Source organism: Petromyzon marinus, chromosome 4, assembly GCF_048934315.1.
Source record: "Petromyzon marinus isolate PM22_M1 ecotype Great Lakes invasive population chromosome 4, UKy_Petmar_22M1.pri1.0, whole genome shotgun sequence".
Lineage (NCBI taxonomy): Eukaryota > Metazoa > Chordata > Hyperoartia > Petromyzontiformes > Petromyzontidae > Petromyzon > Petromyzon marinus.
Window position 1 is genome coordinate 13640993 of NC_133670.1, and position 17265 is coordinate 13658257.

General features: G+C 46.4%; 1 protein-coding gene across 5 annotated transcripts in view; it reads right to left on the reverse strand.

Annotated features, from left to right (window-relative positions):
• Positions 1-13917: 13917 nt before the first annotated feature.
• Positions 13918-17265, reverse strand: part of SLC12A8 (solute carrier family 12 member 8) — a 40246-nt gene continuing 36898 nt past the window's right edge. For all 5 annotated transcript variants that reach the window (XM_076057469.1, XM_032946105.2, XM_076057479.1 and 2 more), the window contains one exon: positions 13918-16807. In XM_076057469.1, coding sequence (XP_075913584.1) covers positions 16642-16807 — 166 coding nt within the window. In that variant the 3' untranslated portion in view covers positions 13918-16641. The remainder of the gene's footprint in view (positions 16808-17265) is intronic.

Consider the following 17265-nt stretch of genomic DNA (forward strand, 5'->3'; position numbering starts at 1 on the left):
ACCAGGGTACTGTATGTCCGGAATCACATCTTTTACAGACGGAACCAGATCACGGATTTTATGTAATGTGTTGAAACGGACCTGGATCTTGTGTTTATTCAAGATTTTGGAGATCTTTTTTGTGATCCCCGCAATGTAGGTAAAGTGATGGTTTTGAAAGGCTCCTCAAGAGGGTCCTTCTTCATGGTTTGAGTGATAGCTTTGCGGATTGTATAGTCGGAGTAACCATTAGCCTTAAGAGCTTGGTGTACGTGCTTGAGTTCACTGCCTATGTGTTCCTGGTCGGATATGAATTGGGCTCTATGATACAGAGTCTTGATGAGAGAATTCTTCTGTGATGGATGGTGGTGGGAATCCGGTTTCAGATAAGCATCCGTATGGGTAGCTTTCCTGTAGACAGAGTGGCTCATTGAACCATCAGGTCTCTTTTTAATTAGGACATCCAAAAAAGGTAGCTTGCCATCTTTTTCGACTTCCATGGTAAATCTGATGGCTGGGTGTATGGAATTGATGTGATCGAAGAATTGGTCTAGAGCAGGCCGGCCATGTGGCCAGATGACAAAGTGTCATCCACGTACCTCTTCCATAAGGTTGGGCGCAGAGTGGCAGTCTGGATGGCGTCAGCCTCAAATTTCTCCATGAAAATGTTAGCTATAACCGGAGAAAGGGGGGAGCCCATTGGGGTGCCCTCAGTTTGTTTGTAGAAAGTTCCATTCCAAGTGAAGTATGTATTGGTTAAACAGTGTCTCACCAGGGGGGGTACCTCAGTGTTTAGTCCTTGATGAACCAAGTCTTCAATGAACACAGATGGACTAGTCCTTCTAAACAAACTGCTAAATCGCTGCGCATGGCGCTGACGTTTTTTATAAATAAATAAACACACCGTTTAAAAATAAATAAATTTATGCAAACCGACACACCTGATGACGACCGTTTGTGTTATGGTCGAAACGTCGTGAGAATTTTTTTATTGTTTTATATATATATTATTATTTTATTGTTTCCCTTCAACGTGACTTTACCGAAAGAGCTAAGAATATGAATTACTGCAGTCACGAAAGCTTTAAATCAGTAATACTGTAGTTTTGTACGTGTATAACTTCCTGAGAGTTGACAAAATAATTTCCCTGAACTCATGATGTGCCTAAACATGGCAAAGGGACCACCTTTTAAAGAATATGACAGTATTATGTAGTCACTTATGCAGTGTATGATAACATTTCAGAACACTGAGTTTATTGCTCTGCCAGGGATCGCAAGCTCAAATCCTGGTTGGAGGTCAACTCAGCATTGCATCCCTCGAGGGTCACTGAAATACGTACTTTACCACTTTTGTGGGAAGTCAGCAGTGGTTATCATATGGATACTCAGTAAACATGCAAGGTGGGGCCAATGCTAGCACGTGATTAGTATTGTTGGATCAATGTTGTCCCAACGTTTCGTGTAAAATGGGTAGACTCGCCCAAAGCAGAGAAATGTTAGGTATCAACCAGTAACTCAGGGCTGACGTGAAAAGACCCATGACATTTTATAGCACAACATGTGAACTGAGATTTTAAAAATGGGTGGAATGTTTTCATACTTGTTCACTGGATAACTATTTTACTGCTCCTAAACACCTGTCTAGAAATTAACAGCGTTAATAAGTAAATAATTTACCTTGGCTTAACAGTAAGCCTGGGTCACTGAGGATATGTTTTGTCAGATTCGTTCTACAAATGCCAGTGAGATGTGCTCACAACTTGCATATAACTCACCTCTTCGCCTCACTGGATAAAGTGAATGCTTAGACTGCACAGGAAACCATTGTAACTCTGTGTGCAGGGTGATCCAGATGTCTTGTGAACCCACATTAGTTGCCCCTTTGCATTGTCATTCTTTAAATAAGCCTTACTTACAAAAAATATTAAGTTTTATAGGCCCATGCTGAACAGTGTACGCGTTCAGCCCTCCAGTTTGTGCACGGCAGGTGTGATGGCCGGTTCTAACACGAATGGAGGAGACCTCCAGACGGCAGACGCCATCGAAAAATCATACCCGTGGGCTCCCTGGCGGTAATATTGATGTTCAGTTTGCATACCTGTCAACCCCTTCTCAGTGCCTACATCTTTACAGACCAATTCAGACATTATTGGTCATCCCGTGCCCTTAAGAATCTCAACGTGTTTCGTACAAAGTCCCCATCACAAGGGAGAATCTACTCAGTTTCCCTGTACAAGAATACGGGTAAACCGGATGGATTGACAGGTATGATGAGTTCGTTGTCCTTCCCTGCACTTCCGATTATAACGGTTGGCTATGTGCGGCGCGAAAAAAAACGAGTTAATTGAGAGGTTTTTTGTACAAGTGGCAGTTTCAGAACAAGATACGATTGAGTTATTACATTGCTAACCAGCTTGGTGAAGTTTAGCCAAGCAACAATGTGGGGAGGCTTTCATCCAGCAGTGGATGGACAAGTAGCCGATTGCGAGTCCATTGAGGTTGAATGCCCTTTTTTGCGAGAGAGACCTGGGTGATGGCAGTTATGCTGTAGAGTTTGCCTCTATAAGAGATTTGGGCTTTACCGTGGGAACGTTAAACTTCCACTTCTGGCTCATCACTCCCAACGGAGGTGAGTGCTGCGTGTGGTGAGTGTATTTATGCAGGGAGACACCTTGACATTGGCTTGATTTCTTTTCATTAGGCTATTGGGCTATGAATCTCGTCAAAATGGTTTTGTAGGAAGCACTTTAACACGGAGGCTATTAAGCCATAAATGTGAAGAATGCTGAGACTACACGATATCTGACTTCTGTGTTGCTGTTTCAGTCATATTACGACATCATCATGACAAATGTCATTAACCTTTGGACCCTTCACAAGTCTTTCTTCATCTTCCTGATGAAGAAAGACTTGTGAATGTGAGTCAACAGCTATGTCCATTATACATGAGATTTGCATATTTTGCATCCTTCCTGCAATAAAAAAAACCCTCTCCACAGTGGTGACTATCAGTCTGTATTAGTCCCTGGTTAATCATTCTCAACGTTATCAAATGGCAAAACTATTACAAAGAACGCAACAGTCTCTCTCTCTCTCTCTGTGTCTTTCTGTGTGTCACTTTTATTTCGTGTCGTGCGCGGTGCTTTTAGCGCCACAGCGCGTGGATTTGTAGCGTTTATTTTCATTTGTTTGCTGGTGACTGTGTATTTCACATCGAAATCACTTCTAGTGCTTTTGCTGCTGGCGGCAATAAAAGTTGTTGAAAAGTCAAAAGTCTCTGTGCGTGGGTGTGCCTCTCGGTGTGTGTCTCTCTCTCCTTCCCTCGATGTGGTGTTGTCCTTCGTTTGTTTTCCGTCGTTTTCAATCGAGCTGGATGTCTCACTAGCACAGCCACCGTTGCATTGGTTCGTTTACATTGACATGCTCATCTCTCACAATATAAGGACTTGTTTCAGCAGCCTCTTTCTCTCTCCCACCTGTAGACGATTGCTTGTGTGGCGATCGAAACGTCGTGATCTATTTTTATTATTATTTTTCTACCTACGTGACTTCACCGAAAGAACCAAAGAGCAGAGTGTAAACTAGTTTAAAAATCCTTTTATGTCCAAATCCAAACATATAATCACAAGTCATAATCAATTAAAACTGACCAATGTTCAAAAGGTAATTCTGAAAATGTAATTGTTTTCCTTTACTGTGTAGAGGATTGGTTTATGGTTATTCACTTCAGGCAAGTATGTTGTAAAAAAAATGTTTGTTCATTCATTTTAATGAAATTCGTTGGAAAGTTGCCCAAGCTGGAAAATGCTCACTGCCTCTTATCAATAAGCGTTGTATAATTCTGCTATTCTCATATTTAATATTCAGAATGAATGAACGTGACAGAAACCTTCATATTCTTGGTTCTTTCGGTAAAGTCACGTAGAAGGGAAACAATAAAATAATAAATAAAAATATGAAACAATATATTTTTATATTCTTGGTTCTTTCGGTAAAGTCACGTGACTTTACCGAAAGAACCAAGAATATGAATCTCTGCAGTCACGAAAGCTTAAAATAAAAATTCAATATATTTTTATTATTTTATTGTTTCCCTTCTACGAAAGCTTTAAATCAAAAGTCACGAAAGCTTTAAATCAAAAGAAACCTTCATGTTTTAGAATGCCTAACCATGCTGGTATCAGTGGGAACAGATGCAGTTATCGAAGCTCTCACACACCATCAATCATCAAAACGATCAACAAATAACTAACTGCAACTCTTAAGAGATTGTGTGAAAATATCAAGAAAATACAAAACAAAAAAAGAAATTGGCCCAGGAGATACCCGCTCAGCAAGGCTATGCACATGAATATTAGAATATATCATGTGAAAGATCAATTGGGGAAATACATTCATGAAAATAAACGCAAATAATATCCATCTCAGATTTTCTGACAACATATAAAAAGGAATGCACAAAGATGGTTGCTAAAGTCAGGCTGAATAAATATGAGAAAAACAAGTCTCACTTGAATTCCATAAAAATAATGAAAATCTCATCTGCCTCTTCCACATAGCTCTTTGGACCTGAGATTTTTTTATACTTTATATATGTATGTTGAAGTTCTTTTGCACCGTACATAGCTAACTATGCTAATCGGAAGTGCGGGGGAAGGACAACAAACTAAACACAAAAGTGGTTCTAAAGAAATTAGTTTTCAATCTATATAAGTGGCTTCTTAATATCGGAAAGAAGAGCATTCCAAACGGCCGCAGAAGCGCATTTGAAAGCACGCAATGCAGTGACTATTTTTGTTCAATGGTTATCCAAAAGCCACGTCGAAGATGACCGGAGTTCATGTGATGGTTATGCTCCTTGACAAGATCAGCAAGGTATTGTGGTTCATTTGTGGCGAACACTTTGCATGTATGAGTGCAGTATTATAATGTATTCGGCAACCAGAAGCCAATACAACTCAGTGAGCACTGGACGGACATGGTCAGATCTTGCAGTACCCATCACACATGCCAGAGACTTTTGTACACGCTCCAGCTTGGTAATATATTATTTTTCTTCTGCCAGATGTCCTGTAAAGTATTGAGCTGCAACAATATAATACCTGGTAGCTTATAATATATGACACTGAAAACAAAGGTTCTTTGTGGTGCCATGGCCGCGGAGCAACTCTGCAAGCGCCGCGACTCCCCCTGGCCCCCACCCTGAGCACACACACGCAGCGCACACACATAGTGTCCTGGTGGGGGATCGCCTGGCACAACGGGTTTTCATCCGAAGGGTCCCTAGGAGATTGGCCGACCCTCGTAGGACAAGTCACATTGCGGTTCCCCTGAGTTGGCTTAATATTGTATGGGCGCACAAAGGTTCACCGGGCCAGCCGCAATGAGTCATTCACGCCATCGGGAAGGGGGCTGGGGTGAAATATTAAGCAAGCAGAGCAGACTATGAGGCCAGGGGATCGCAGTGCCATGAACTCCGCCGGCCCCAGACCGAGTACACAACTAGCAGGGTGTATATTCGCCAGCCGGATGTCTTTCCAGATTATAAGGGATGAGTCAAAGCACGGGTGGTTAGAAAATAGTCCGCCGAAGTAACCATCGCAACGCTCCGTGTAAGGGGAGGGAAACGAGCGAGGATCACAGGTAAGTGCATGATTGGCCGCGCGGGATAACGTAACCGTGGATTCTTGAAGTCAGGGGGCATGAAAAGGGGAGCCTGACACCATTCAGATCAGAACTCTTCTTCAATAGATTGGTCTCCAAGCCCCCCCCCCCCCTGTCATCCTGCCACCTCGAGCCGCTCACAGCATCCGTGTGATGCCAGGAGAATGCTGCGACGAGGCAGCGATAGGCAACGTTTTTTCGTCATCCTCCCTCTGACTCTCACAGCATCTGTGCGACGCCGTGGGTACAGCTACGAGTTATGTGATAGGGCGTGTGAGTATTTGGGGACTTGGATCGCAGTAGGCTAGGCTCTGCTCGTAGAATATTCCCTCTGGGTAGTGCGGGGTTTGCACCGCGAATAAAAGTTAGCACAGAGCAGTGTCTGTGATTCCTGTGTGGAGCGGCTGCGTGGGCAGACGCGCGGCGAGAGTGAGGGCCGAGCAGCAGCACGAGTGCACGTTGAGACAATCGCTCACAGGTGTGGCCGCTAGTGTGCCGCTGCGGAATGCGTTAACGTTAGCTGTGGTGTGTGCGCGTTAGGATATCAGTTCAGTTCATTTATTAGGTATAGCCCTGTGAGACATTCGGCTCTTGAATTGGGTGCAACAGCAACAAACAAAAAACATGAACAAGAAAACATCTTAAAGTGACTACGTGCAACAGAAAAATCCAGGAAAAAACAGCAAAGTCTTCTAGAAAAAGCACCGTATATCAATGCTGTGTGCAAAAATCCAAGTAGGATGCAAGTCAAACAATAACAACCATAAGACAATTTAGATTAAAGTTATCAGTCTAACTCTGTACAACAACAAACAAATATGGCTAATCGCCAGCAGGTGCGAGCGCATTCACCCCCCTGCGTTAGCGTTCGCTGTGGTGTACGCGGGCGTGTGAGGGCTAACTCCATGCGGCTGTAAGCCAGCAGCATGAGCATGTCCCTCAGAGAGGGCGCTAGCTCGGAGGGCCCAATCACGCGGTCGGCGGGGGCCCAGCAGGAGCCAACCAATGCGGTGGAGGACGGAGTGGAAGGGGTGGACGTCGCGCCCCACCTCGCCAGTCAGGTGGGGCGCAGGGGAAGGACAACAAACTAAACACAAAAGTAGTTCTAAAGAAATGAATTTTCAATCTATAAAAGTGGATAGTTCCAGTGGCTTCCTAATATCGGAAAGAATAGCATTCCAGACGGCCACAGAAGCGCATCTGAAAGCACGCAATGCAGTGACTGTTTTTGTTCAATGGCTATCCAAAAGCCACTGCGGGGAAGACCGGAGTTTGTGTGATGGTTATGCTCCTTGACAAGATCAGCATGGTATTGTGGTTTATTTGTGGCAAACACTTTGCATGTGTAAATTAGAGAAATACGCGGTACACGCAGTTAAGCGGGTGCAACTGAGGACAAACAGGTGTGCGCATTGTAACATGAGGTTTACACCGACAAACCGCCAGTAATTAAGGGCAGAAGCGGGTGCAACCGAGGTCGGACAAGTGGGTACGCTGTGACTGGAGGTTGGCGTCGAAGAGACGGGAGATGGTGGGTGATGATAAGGGATTAATGGGGCAACAGGTGCCGGGCTGGCGGGAGCTCGAGGGGGAGCATATGAGGACTCAGAATGAGGGGGGATATATAAGTGGAGTGTGCATAAGCGGAGGGGGTTCTTGCCCGGGAACAAAGAGTGAAGACATCTCGCCGCTGCCGCTCCAGCCGTCAACGAGACATCAACCCTTATGCCGTCGCCGGGCGGGTGTTGGCTGAACCCCTCGCCTGGGACAGACATGTGAGCGGGTCTGAGGGAGCGTAGGTGAGGGCAGCGGTGGAGATGCAGTGTCGCTGAGTGCGAAATTGCTGTGTGTGGAATCGCTGAGTACAAAGTTGCTGTGTGCTGGATAAGTGAGGTGCAGAATAGATAAGAGTGGAGAGAAGTCAAGTTTTTGTGACCGTACAGATAGTTATAGGAGTGCCTACAACTGGCGCAAGAACAGGTGACTACACATGTAATGAGTGCGGTATTATAATGTGTTCGGCAACTGGAAGCCAATGCAACTCTGTGAGCACTGGACGGACATGGTTGCATCTTGCAGTACCCGTCATACGTGCCAGAGACTTTTGTACACGCTGCAGCTTGCTGGGTTTTTTTCTTCTGCCAAATGTCCTGTAAAGTAGTGAGTTGCAACAAGATAATATCTGGTAGCTTATAATATGACACGTAAACAATGGTTCCTCATTGCTGCTACGTGCACTGATTGTGGCAGGTTATTGCACTTGCAGTCCAAGAAGACACAGGCAGTTAAAGAGTCCATGTGTAACCGGCTGCGACCCTCGTGTAAAATTGGCTCCCTCAATCAGCGCCACTGATTATGTTAGGTCAGAGAACAACTGGCGTGATTGTGCACCCTTCTTGGTCACTGTCTTTGGCATTTTTGAGGTCAGCCATAGCATCTGAATGAAAGTGGTAGTCCTTTGAAGAGTATGAACCCTGTCACTGGAATATGGCATTCTGTACTGCATCCAGAATGCCATCGTAATGATCACTATAAAACATGGTTAGTTTGTTTCTGACTGAAAACCTCAACAAATAATTCTGGAATTTACCCAATTAGCCGCTTTTTTCGCCGCGACCCTCGAGCGCGCCTACACCGAGATGGCCGCTATTTTTGATTCCCCGTCTAATGTTCAGAGAAGATTTAGGCTACGGCAACGGTGAGAATGAGACGCTGCTGGCTTAGCGCAGTGCGCTCCTCGCCTAGGGGCACGTGGTCTTCCCTCGCATGGACAGTCGCCTTGGATTCCCTCGCCTTGGAACGGCTTCGCTCCTTGGCTCGGGAGTTCGAGGTCACCCTCGTGGTGGCAGAGGAAGACGACCTGACTTCTCTGCAGGTGACCCGTGACATCCAGCCACATGGAAATCTTAAGGACTAGCCGGTGTGATGGAGCCAGCCGGGGACGAGCAGGCGTGTACCTCATTGGCCCGGGGATCGGAGGGAAGGAGCGCTAGCCTGCAGCCATCAGCACGGGAATGGCGCCCCATGTTGAGCCGGACACCTGGGCGTTCTTCCCGGACCTGCTATATGTGCGACCGCCCGGGGCAAATCGCCGTCGACTACCACTACGGGACCGACGGGTTCTCATCACCTCCATCCTCTGGATTCAAAAACTCCTCCTCCCGCAATACACAAGCGAGTTCGAACGCATCAGACACACGGCCGTTTTTGTCCCATCATCCATCTAGCTTAGGTCGCGTGCGGACTCATCCTGTGAAAATTCAATCCCGTCGCGACTCGTACACAGGGTGCGGGATCGTTAGCGTGTTTGCCGTGCGGCATCGAACAGTGGAATGCACAAGCTCATCGCGTAGTGCGCTCCTCGACGGGTTCCTCAACAATCATCGGTTTAATTCAGGGGATCCAGGTTCGTCCGATCGTCTTTCCCCTGTGGAAAGCGCTTGTGTGGCGTGGCGGCTAACGGGGGGAGTCTGGGCATAATGGGTCAGATGTTGGCCTCTGTGCAAATTGGGGAAATCTCTTTGGAAGGACAGGTGTTGGTTTCACGGACATTGGCCATGCCCTGTTTGCTGGGCACCGATTTTCTAGGGAGGATGCCCTTGAAAATTCTCATCAACCAGGAGTGTATTGACTTGCCATCGGGACAGTGATTACTGTTTCTGAACTCCCTTGGTCAAGAGCCATCGCAGAACGCTGTCATTCAAGCGATGGCTAGCCAAACCGTTAAAGTTCTTACGGGTTCCCAGATGCTCGTACCGCAGCGATTGCGCAAAGAGTTGCCTTCAACGGGCCCGGAGGAGGGTATCCTGCTAACCCCTTCAAACGCCGTGTCGCGATCTCCTTCCCTGGCAGGGGCTATGACTATTGTATCCGCCGAGCGGATGCCGTTCCTACAAGTGCTCAATGCAGGGCATGCATCGGTTGTCATTCAGGTGGGCACTGTCCTGGCGCACACCTCGGCAGCCCGGTGTTTTGATAACACGGAGCCAGCTCCTGGTTTCGCGGGAAGCGTTGGTAAAACTGATGAGCCGGATTTCCACATGGTTGGAATCTCTATGCTCCAAGAACCCTGGACTGATGGAGGTTCAGTGAGCTCAGCTGCACCGGCTCTTATGCCATGTTTCCGATGTCTTTAGTGCCAGAAAATTTGATATTGGGTGCACTTCTCTCCTCCAACATCATATCAATACAGGCGACTCGCTCCTAATTCCGATAAATTCGCACAGACTTAGCCCCACGGAGAAGGATCAGGTATGCCAGGCTGTGGATAAGATTCTGGCAGCTGATATTATTTCCCCGTCAAATATCCTGTGGGGGGCGCCCATAGTCCTAGTGAAAAAACGTGATGGTAACTTACGATTTTGCGTTGATTTCCACAAGTTGAATAAAATATCGGTGGCGGATGCATATTCCCTCCCTCGTATGGACGACTCACTAGATGCATTATCGGGCGCAGTTTTTTTCAACACTCGATTTACTGTCCGGGTTTTGCCAATTGCCCCTCGATGACGAGTCCAAACCAAAAAACGCGTTTTGCACACCCCAGGGACTCTACCACTTCAATTGTCTTCCATTGGGATTGAATTCAGTGCCAGCCACCTTTCAGCGATTAATGGAATTGGTCCTGGGAGGATTGCAATGGGATTCTTGTCTAATTTATTTGCACGAAGTCATCGTTTTTGGCAGTACTTTTGACAAACAATTACAGTGGTTGCCTTCGGTCTTTGAGAGAGTACGTGCGGCTTAATTGAAATTTAAACCTGAGAAATGTCATTTGCTTCAGACATCAGTTATATACTTGGGCCATTAGTCAGCGCAGCCGGTGTTCCCATAGATCCGGAGATAACCATGTGTGTGCGCACGTGGCAGGTGCCAAAGTCGGTGGCAGAAGTCCGCAGTTTCGTTGGATTTGCTTCATACCAGCGGCGTTTTGTCAGGGATTTTGCCACCATTGCTAAACCACTGCACGCCCTCACGGCCAAGGGCCAGAAATTTCGATGGGAAAAGGCTGAGGAGGATTCCTTCCTTGCTCTTCGCGCTGCCCTTGCCGAAGCCCCTCCACTCGTATATCCCGATTTTACCAGGCCCTTCATATTGGATGCGGAAGCCAGCGATACGGGCATTGGGGCTGTCCTTTCCCGGCATAGAGAGGGTTGTGGCTTACAGCAGTCGAGTATTGTCCCCTGCTGAACAGCGATATTGCGTCACGCGCAGGGAGCTAATGGCCATGGTCCATTTCATCCAGCTCTATCGTCCGTATTTGTACGGACGGGACTTTGTCGTCCGCACGGATCATGCGGCCCTCCAGTTCTCCCTGCACATCAACCAGCTGCCTGGGCAGTTGTCCCGATGGCTTGAAATACTGCAGGGATTTTCATTCACAGTGGTGTATAGGAAATGCACTCGGCACGTCAACGCTGACACGTTGTCCCGCTTGCCGGCCCATGGCGCATGCATGTATGCCTCGGGTGCGTCGAGATGTAAGCCTTTGCAAGAGGGTACACCCACGGTGCTTGCGGCAGCCGGGACAACGTGGGATAAGGGCGCGTGGGCTAAGCTGCAAGTTGATGATGCCTCACTCTTGAGATTGCGCCATCGTGCTTTTCGTGGGCCGGGCCCTGCGGGTCGCCCATCCATTGTACTACGCGAGGGACTCCTAATGCGGTGGGAAGGGGAGTCCCAGCATTATTCCTTGGTTGTACCCACCGTCCTTCGGAGAAAACTTACTAAAGCCGTACGCGAGAAATTAATGTACTCCTTCTGATAAAAGGTTGCGCCGATTGTGCACGTCGGAAATCTCCTGCCCTGCGACCGCAGATTCCGTTACAGTCCATTTTTGTGTCACGGGTGAATGAATTGGTGGCCCTTGACATTTTGGGACCCTTTCCGGTCTACTAGAGAGGACACAAGTACCTCCTCGTTGGCATTGAATTTCTGACCTGTTGGCTTATGGCCTGGCATCTGGCTGACCAATCGGCCACATCCATAGCTGACGCCTTTTTATATGGCTATGTTCTTGATAAGGGGGCCCTTGAGCAGCTCCTCACAGATCAGGGCAGAAATGTATCCTCTAAGTTGCTCCAGGAGGTGTGCGATTCTCTGGGCATGCAGAAAATACGTACCTTACCGTATCATCTACAAGTGACCATGGGCCAGTCAGACTGGGATCTGCACATTCCAGGTGTCCTCGCTGCTTACAGGCTAGCTCCTCATGCCTCAACAGGATTCTGACCATTCTACTTGATGTATGGGAGAGAGCCCGAACCCCCGGTGCAGGTTCAGTTGGGCTTGCGCCCTTCTAGGAAGGGGTCAGTGGTGCCAAACCCCATGTCACAGATACTTGAGCAGCTGCAATTGGCCCGCGAGGCTGCTAGGAGCAACAGGGAGGGCCGGGGGTACCTTGGCAAAATGGGGACATGGCGTGGTTGCAAGACCCCGTAGGCACGTCCCCAAAACTGTACAGTCCAAGGCAAGGACCAGTCAAGGTTATTGAGGTCCGGCGGCCGCAGTGTGTACGTATTCGGTTGGGCCAGCGGCGCTGATTCATGCAACCATCGCGGTTAAAAAGATATGTCTCGCCCTGTCCTGTCGATTCATCCCCGCATCCCTTACGGCCATTGTCTGATGTGTCCGGCGCGCCGACCGCCACACCTGAGGAAACGGGACGTGAGGCGGATTGTTCTGTACCGCCTACAGGACCAAGGCGCCTAACGTCCATGGACGGAACATTGAGGACTCCTGCAGCGGACCATTCTTCAAACCCGAGCGAAACTATCTCTACCCGCGAAGACAGTCCTGCTGCATGCACTCGCTCGCAGCGCGTCACTTTCCATTGATATGAAGGACTATTCACGCCATCACATTACGCTTGTCACTGTTTATTGTTGTTATTTCGTTGCCCCTTCCGCGGTCCCTGCTTACAATTACGTATTTTTCATGGGTCGGTCACAACACATGCGCGCACACTCGCATAGATTTGACAGCCAAGACGACTGCGTTTTTATTCACAGGGGGGGTGGGGGGGGGATTATGTAGAGGAGAGAAATACGCGGTGCGCGCAGTTAAGCGGGTGCAACTGAGGACAAACAGGTGTGCGCATTGCAACATGAGGTTTGCACCGACAAACGGCCAGTAATTAAGGGGAGAAGCGGGTGCAACCGAGGTCGAACAGGTGGGTACGCTGTGACCGGAGGTTAGCGTCGAAGAGACGGGAAATGGGGGGGTGATGATAAGGGATTAATGGGGCAACAGGCGCCGGGCTAGCGGGAGCTTGAGGGGTAGCAAGTAAGGACTCGGAATGAGGGGGAATATATAGGGGGAGTGTATATAAGCAGAGGGGGTTGTTGCCCGGGAACCAAGAGTGAAGACATCTCGCCGCTGCCGCTCCAGCCGTCGCCGGGCGGGTGTTGACTGAACCCTCCGCCCAGGACAGACGTGTGAGCGGGTCTGAGGGAGCGTAGGTGAGGGCAGCGGTGGAGATGCAATGCCGCTGAGTGCGAAGTTGCTGTGTGCGGAATCGCTGAGTACAAAGTTGCTGTGTGCTGGATAAGTGAGGTGCAGAATAGATAAGAGTGGGGAGAAGTCAAGTTTTTGTGACCGTACAGATAGTTATAGGAGTGCCTACTACTGGCGCAAGAACAGGTGACTACACATGTAATGAGTGCGGTATTATAATGTGTTCGGCAACTGGAAGCCAATGCAACTCTGTGAGCACTGGACGGACATGGTTGCATCTTGCAGTACCCGTCACACGTGCCAGAGACTTTTGTATAAGCTGCAGTTTGGTAATGTGTTTTTTTTCTTCTGCGAGATCTCCTGTAAAGTAGTGAGTTGCAACAATATAATACCTGGTAGCTTATAATATGGCACGAAAACAACGGTTCCTCATTGCTGCTAGGTGCACTGATTGTGGCAGGTTTTTCCACTTGCAGTCCAAGAAGACACAGGCAGTTAAAGAGTCCATGTGTAACCGACTGCGACCCTCGTGTAAAATTGGCTCCCTCAATCAGCACCACTGATTGTTAGGTCAGAGAACTGGCGTGATTGTGCACCCTTCTTGGTCACTGTCTTTGGCATTTTGTAGGTCAGCCATAGCATCTAAATGAAAGTGGTAGTCCTATGAAGACTATGAGCCCTGTTACTGGAATATGACATTCTGTACTGCATCCAGAATGCCATCGTAATGATCACTATAGAAAAGCTTGTTAAAACATGGTTAGTTTGTTTCTGACTGAAAACCTAAACAAATAATGCTGGACTTTACCCAATGGCCATGGCGCAAATTCTTATCTTTATTGTCGTAATTCCTCACACACTAGACAAATAGACGCAAACACTTCTAAAATGTACATTCTTTGGAGGCAAGGGTTGGTGAATAATGCACATTCGTAAAACTCCCAATCTGGCTGGACTGTGAGGTGGCCTCAAGGTTGCGGTAAAAAAAAATGTGTTTGCCAACCTGTCGATGCGGAGCTCTGAGTGTTATACCCTCACATGTGTGGGGTTTCTTCCAGCGTTTTGTTTGCTATCAAAGTCTTTTTCACAGATGTCCAGTTGGGGTGGGTTGGCAGCAAGTTACAGCAAAGATCACAAAAAACGTTAAGTTAGGAAAAGGTAAGAAAGTCACTAAAGTATGTACATAAAATAATAAATGTATCATATTAATAAAGCCCAGCTTGGGAAAGGCAGCAAAACAAAAATAGTCCCAGACCACACCAAGACAACACACAGTATCTCAATAAAATTGCATATAAACATTGAACTATTGATACAAAGGTCAGGATCAAAGTCACACATGTGATTTGTATCCAGCACTAATCTTCCGCTTCAGGATATTTTTGGATGTTAAAGGAGGAAACAAGCTTGTTCCAAAACATTGGTGCTGTAAAGGCAAAGGCTTTGTCACCTATTCCAAAATCGTGTTCTTTGGATAGCTGAAAGGCATTTAGATTGACATCTTAGGTTTCTTGGGTTTGACAATAGGGTCAAATAACTAGCTAAGTATAGCGCATATTTTCCAATAAGGATGTTATGGATGAACATGATCCAATGTAGATTTCTTCTGGCATCAAGTGGTGTCAGATTGGATTTTAAGTATAGACCCCACTGCTTTAGGCCCATAGAATTCTGTTTGTCACTTGCGTCTGCCTATGTCGGTCTCCTCACCGTCCCTTGCTGTATTTCAGTTTTTTCCGTATTTTTCTCTGTGCCCGTCTCTATGCCAGTATTTATAGCCCAGCTAGGACCCACGTTTTTTGCCTCCGGAGCCCCGCTTTGTGTTGAAATTAAATATATTTGCTGAAAATGTAATGCAAATATCCCGCGATTTGTGGTAACATAGTCGTTAGGTCACTGTTCAATAAACCTCTCAACCTGATTTCAGTTCTCAACCGCAGGAAATGTCATTGTTTAGAGAATCCTGACAAGGCTTTTGGGTTCCCCTTCACCAACCCCGTACGGAGCAGCATGAAGCATGGTAAAACCCCTCCAAATCAACACGGCATGGAGAGGCCCTCATGCAGCAGTGGATTAATGAAAGTCCATAACTTATCTCATCAAGTTATTCTGCCATTGTGGAAGCTGAGGACTATATAGGTTAGATTTTTACCTTGACGAGGTTTCATTCTCGTTATATTTTTACGTGAAAACATGTTTCAGTCTTTTCTACAAGTCGAGAATGTGGCCCTTTATTCTTTACATGACATGACCACGATGCTTGTGTTGTAACACACTAAAATTCATACAAATTAATCATACATTGAAAGTGTACATACCATTGATTTGATCTTCAAGATCTCCTTGAATAATTTCCACCCCAATGGGTTCAAACCTGGTAAAAATAATTAATAATCTAGCTTTTGCATTTACTGTGCTGCATCACGTAAACAATTGCGTTTACAGCTTATGCATTCACTTATTTACATCCACTTACAACTAGGTATATTTACACCAAGCCAATGTCGTTGTGTGCCCAGACTACTCAACTGTTGGCATCTCGCATGTCCTGCGTGCCAGATGCCTCATTGCACCATTGAGGCATCTCAATGGTGCAATGAGGCACTGCCCTGGAGTCAGTCTTCCTACCAGACCCGTCTTGTTCACAAGGCCCAGCAAAACCATCTCACTTGCACAGGGATGCGATCGTTTTTTTGTGTGAGTGTTGAAAACGTCATGAGTTTTCACCATGATATTAAAAAAATTCACATTTTACTTTTGCACTGTGTTTTGCATGTCGTAAAAATCATATCAGCTACACCAATAAATGATAAGAAAAATCAAAGCATCACAAGGCAAAACACTGGTCAAGTGAATATTTCATTTTGTTTAAAATAATTCACTCTTTTCATTTGTAAACATGTCAATAATACAGTATTTTTTTCAGCAGCCTTTATTTTGGGGCCTTTCTTGCCAGTATCAAAGTATGAAAAAATAAGAATAGGTTTTACCCTTTCTGGCAATACAACAGGTGTTAAGATGTTCTGGCAAAAAAGGCCCCATGATATAGCTGCTCACCCCCAGCTATGAATGTTCTGATTCGTGTGGCATTGTCTTTGTACTGTTCGCCTTTTGCCATTCTCTGGTCTGACACTGGTGATAATCAAGTCTATTAACCACACGTACCACCACAAGTACGTGTGGTTACCACAAGTACTGTACGTGTAATTAAACGATAAAAGATAATCAAGCACTCGTAGTACTTGTGGTTAATGCGAACTTGATTCCTTGCAAAAGGTTTTATTGCCAAAACGGGTAAAACCTATTCCTATTTTTCAACCTTTATTTTGTTCAACATGTACCCCTTCAGCTTTGAGTGTACGCGAATTAGGCTACATCGGTTAAAAATACACATACCAGATTTCCATTTATTAGCTCTCCTAATCACATTGAGCACAGAAACTTCTAAAAAAAACTGTGACAATGGTAGGAATCACGGATGACTTATCGTAGGTAAAATATAGAATAAACTCCATTGTAAAATCTTATCAACCAGCTTTTCTAATCTTGCTTGTGATTGAATTCTGCAGGTTGTACAACAGATGACTGGTGGAAACGGTCACGCGAGGCAAAATCCGCATTCTCCTGCGTGAGCTGCGTTGTTGAGAGGCCCATCGGCAGGAGAGATGGAGTCACGACAAACTGCTCCTTCGGTGCTGGTCCTCTCCTGAAATGAGTGGCACAACAACCAGTGTTCATCAGCTATGGGCACTTGGAAATTTCAGTTTAATTTGACTCGGGGTTTAGGTCACTGATTTGGAGAAGCAGCAATATATGTGGCTCGATCCCAAACTAATTCACTGTCGAGTTAAATATTCTTGGTTCTTTTGGTAAAGTCACGTAGAAGGGAAACAATAAAATAATAGGTTCACATGACATTGACTTCTCCAAGACAGAGGTTCTTTGCAAGCCATCTGGCTACCATGAGAGATTTGTTCCTGAGGCTATCCACATATACAAACACAGAGACAATTTCAACCGAGATGATGGATTCTGGCTTAGCAATCATTTGAAGGATTTGATAAACCATTTCGAGTCTTAATTGATTGATCACGCTTAAGGTGGCTTTCAGACCGCAACCATTATTTTTCGTCTCCCCCCTCCTCTTTTTCGAACATAAATGGA